Raw genomic sequence first — 4,766 nt, forward strand, 5'->3', positions numbered from 1 at the left:
GTCGTATTTTTGTAGCGAGATATATAGAATCGTATTCATGAGATTATTTATGTGTTTGGCAGTGCCCTGTCTAATTTCCTCTAAATTTTAAAGTAGCGAGTTTGTCGAGTGAAATATTTTCATAATAAAAAATAACTTGCATAGCTTGAGATCAAACTCAATTCGATCAACATCAAGATGATTTCAAGTGCTTCTCTATTCAAACTGCTTCTCTATTCAAACTAGAGTAGCTAACAAATTGTATTGACCCGGACCAAATTATTCGGAATATGTAGAACTCTAGGTAAAACTAAAAGTCCAAATCCGTAAGCGAAAACCGGGGACTATATGGGTTCGGATTTGGAATCGGGTTTCAAGAAAAACTCAAGGAAAGGATGCGCGAGTATCCGGCTCATTGAACAGCTCAAATCAAAAGGCATGCTCGACACACATCATGATCTTAGAATCTGTGTATGCATGAACAGGATACTATGCAGTCAAAGCTACATCTCTACAAGTCAGACCATTTTTAATTTCAAATCAGAAAAGAATGAATAGTGTAAACGAAGAGAAAATTTGTTTATCAGTTTTTTTTTAAATTTGCATCATTGATTAACCAAAATCTAACTTCAAAACAACCACATTAAAGTTAATCCCAAAGTAACCAAACATAGCAGAAACAATTCTTACACTTTATTTAGTTCAATTCTAGTGTAGAATTCATTCCATCTGCAAATAAACTCAGTTAATGATTCATTTGATTAAAAACATAACTAGTTCTACAAAATCTTCAATAATAGAATTAGAATGAATTTTCTAGTACACCAAACACAACTATATTCATTTATAAATGAATTTTACAAAATTTTACTAGGATGGTCATCACTGCAAATTTCCATGAGAATATAAATTAAGCAAATTTCCATACTAGTCTTCAAAAAAATTATCCTACTTAGAGATCTTACATTTTACAGTCTCTAACCTCCCATTCTTGCTATTACCAAATTAATAACCCGAAATGCTTGCTATAGAATTCATAATAATAATTAAAATTCCTTATCTGAGCTACTACAATTTGTAGGAAATTCAGTTCGTAGAGTTCTTCTTACTCTTTTTCTTCCTAGATGCAAAGCTACTCGGCCCAATTTCAATTGACATTCTTTTTGTCCTGCAGAGTAAAAAAATCAAATTTATTTGAGCTAACTGGAGGAAAAATAAAGTCCAAGGTAGAACACAAAACAGAGAAATTTACCGCTTAGATAGCTCTTCTGACTCGCCATTTTCTTCAACTGCATCATCTGATGACAAAAAATATCATCAGCTTAACAGGAGCAGGAGCACAAAATATTCTTTTTTGTCAAAAATGGAAAATAAAGCTAAGATAAAATAGACTAAAATTCATAACTATGGAGAGGAAAAAACACGAGAGAAGCTATTCAAGATGCAGAAAACCTAAGGCATGTCCTCATGGCATCTCTCTATATTAAGGTTCACTAAATCAAATTGTATGCGCTCAATGATAGTGTGATTACTAAGTATCATATCCCATTTCAGGCATTTCATGAAACTTTAAATTAACATAGGAAACGTCAAAATAACCATGTCTGCGTCGAAGTGTCAAGTTCCCCATATCCGTGCCGTGCTACTTAACTAAAAAAATAATCTCTAAAAGACTCCGTAATAGAAAGATAACATCCAGAAAGAGTTGTGCCACATAACAAGTATTCAAGTAGTCTTTCATTCAAGAAGAACATGAGCAAAAATAAAAGGATAAATTAACAACATTAGGAGTAGGATTCGATTGCATTAAACTATGACGAGTTTCTCTAGCAAAAAGAAAGTTGACAAAAAGTGAATCGATTTATTATTCTTATAGATTCCTATACTGAAATCGAATTGTGACATTTACTTCTATCAAACCCGATCACAGTCATGATTGTTGATTTGCAATTAGCTAAGCAGCACAAACACCAATGTTTTCCATTTCGCAATGTGTCAGAAACTTGACATTTCTGACATGGAACTTCATTTATAACATAGGAAACCTCATAATAACGTTGTTTCATTGTGTCCTTGACCAAGTGTCTCGTTTCTCCATATCCGTGCCCATGGGGGTTCTCTAGGAGAAATTTAACAAATTACTTAAGAATTATGAAAACTACTATATAATCCAACTGACTAACCATGAACATAAACCCTAAAAGAAACACAAAATAATGAACCCATAGAGCCTTATTACAGAAAAGAACAAGCATACCTGATCGGTTTGCCTCCTCGGTTTCCTCCTCTAACTCTAACTCCTCATCAGAACCCCACCGATCTCCTCCATCATCAAAGTCCCAACGTTCTCCGTCCGGCGGCATCCAGAACTCGATGTCTTCAACTTCACTATCCTTATCAGAAGAATCCCTCATTTCAGAAACAATTTCTTCAACCGGCTTTTCCTTCTTATCTTTCTTTTTATTCATCTCCTTCTTCTTCTTCTTCCCACCGTCTACGCCATGCTTTGAATTTTCTGGTTTCTTCTCCTCAACAATCCCCAATTCCTTTTGCTCTGTTCACATCAAAGCATCAAAATAATTGTTTTCCAAACCACCAAAACATTACAATAGGGCTGAAAAATAATTGATAAAAATAAAATAAAAAACACAAACCTAATTTATTAAGGAATCTTTTTCCATTAATATGCTTCCAAATATGTTCCTCAGACTTATTAACCGTATCACCAGTCAGCTTACATATCAATTTCGAACTGAAAAACAACACAAATTCACCAAAACCTAATTACCATACAGTCCCCAAAAACACAAATTTAACATTACCCAATAAAATTAGAAGCAAAACAAACAAAAGGGTAGTTGTGAAATTACCTAATAGCGGGGTCTTGTTTGAACATATTGAGAGGAGTTTTATTGTTGGCTAAAGCGTAGTCTATGAGACCAATACGGCAGCGTTTGCTCTGTGAATATGATTCTTTGTCTTTGTCTAGCATTTCGTGGCCGGTCTCTACGCATTTGAATCTTCCGGTTTGTAAGTGGGTAAAAGTAGGAGAGCCCAGTAGGTTATTGCCTTCTTTGTTTGATTTTTTCCCTTCTTCTTCCGCCATTATTGGCGGTGCCGCCGTGTTAAACCTCTCAATTTGCAGGAAAAAGGAGGAAGAGAGAGTGTTGAGGAATTGAGAATTTGGGTTTAGTTTAAAAATACTTTCACATATGGTGGGTTCAATGAATGGCTCAGATTATTCCCCACAGTGGATCAATGGTCTAGATCCCCTTCTTTCATTCTCGTGCTTGGACCAGGACACACCCACCGGGCTTAAAATACAGACCAATCCGTAAACCAGCCTGCATAGCATAGGCCTTGCTATCCTCATACCCACAAATAAAAACAAGGCTAAACCCATTTTAAGGTCCTTAAACTTTTATTTTTTTATTTATTAAATTTTTTAACTTTTATTTGGTTTTTTCAAATTCTTAAACTTTTATTTTTTGATTCATCAGATCCCTCAATTTCTATTTGACTTTTTCAAATCCTTAAACTTTTATTTTTTGGTTCATTAGATCCTTAAACGAAGATCCATTTAAAGACCCAATGAACCAAAAAATAAACAATTAGCGGCTTGAGAAAGGCAAATCAAAGTTGAAAGACCTGATGAACCAAAAAATGAAAATTTAAGGACCCGAAGAAGTCAAATAGAAGTTAAGGGACCTAATGAACCAAAAATATATAGTTTAGGTATCTCAAAATAAATTTAACCATAAAACAAGTACACTACATGACTTATCTATATTATGAATATAAAAGATAAGCAAATTCACTGTACATGTAACAGTGAATTTGCTTCTCCGCATAAGTATGGCGAATGTCCAAGTCATTGCTATTTTTTCTGGCAAAAAGCAAATCTAAAAAAGCTAACAAATGGAGAATTATCAAAATTGGCGTCAGAAATATCTCAAATCACATTAAAAAAAAAGAGAATAAGTAAAAAGGATTTACCTAAATGATGCTCTGTATTTGTTCAGAAAAAAAATAAAACAAAATTAAAATCAAAACAAGATTTGATGTGACTATTTTAGATTTAAATCTTAATTTCAGATTAAAAAAAATTCAGAAATAAAGACAGCTCAGTCTATCAGGATAAGATGATACAATTTAAATTTTCGAAATAGTTGACATCATTTTAACTCATAGACTTTTTAATGTGCTTTCTCATCAGCCCTTTATTTGTTCCCATGATCTGATCCATCCATCCTTACTGGCAAGTTTGATACCATCTGCACAATAAAAATATTCAACAAATTAAAATTTTCAATATAAAAAAATTGCACTATAAATAGTACCCCCAGCATATAGTACAACCACTGCTGCAGTGACATTCTTCTTCTGGTTAGCTACTCTTTCACATATACTATTGTTAGTTTCTATGTACAGTTTCTCAAAATACTAGCTGATTTAGTTTTCTCTATTTTCAGGCACAGCAAGCACCAGTTCAGTAATTGTATCTTCAAAGGTAGTTATGTCTTTTACCTTTTTCATATTTGTTTGCAATCTAACTGTGGTGTTTTTCTTTGTTTTAGATGGCTGAAATTAGGATTATATTTTTATAAAATGTACACTATTAACCTACAAATATTGTCGAGCTTTGTAACGTGAGCTTGTAACCCAAGTGGGGACTTTAAAGTGATGGAACGTTGCTTTGGCCCAGAAGGTTGGGTTCGTTGTGACAGTATCTGGCCCGCCCGTTCCAAGCTGAAAGTTGGGCTGCGTGGACCGAGTGAAGGCATGGG

At 33.9% G+C, this 4,766-nt stretch overlaps 1 protein-coding gene across 2 annotated transcripts; it reads right to left on the reverse strand.

Annotated features, from left to right (window-relative positions):
- Nucleotides 1-861: 861 nt before the first annotated feature.
- Nucleotides 862-3,186, reverse strand: LOC126665969 (protein PXR1-like). Of its 2 annotated transcripts, XM_050358917.2 has the most exons (5): nt 2,850-3,175; nt 2,634-2,731; nt 2,237-2,533; nt 1,232-1,277; nt 862-1,147 (listed from the first exon to the last, which is right to left on the reverse strand). In XM_050358917.2, the coding sequence occupies exons 1-5, from the start codon at nt 3,083-3,085 to the stop codon at nt 1,066-1,068; spliced, it is 759 nt and encodes a 252-aa protein (XP_050214874.1). In that variant the 5' UTR covers nt 3,086-3,175; the 3' UTR covers nt 862-1,065. The 2 variants fall into 2 exon arrangements, with proteins under 2 accessions (XP_050214874.1, XP_055959645.1); XM_056103670.1 differs by lacking the exon at nt 862-1,147 and having other exon boundaries at nt 1,231-2,098; nt 2,850-3,186.
- Nucleotides 3,187-4,766: the final 1,580 nt, after the last annotated feature.

This window comes from Mercurialis annua, linkage group LG1-X (assembly GCF_937616625.2).
Source record: "Mercurialis annua linkage group LG1-X, ddMerAnnu1.2, whole genome shotgun sequence".
Lineage (NCBI taxonomy): Eukaryota > Viridiplantae > Streptophyta > Magnoliopsida > Malpighiales > Euphorbiaceae > Mercurialis > Mercurialis annua.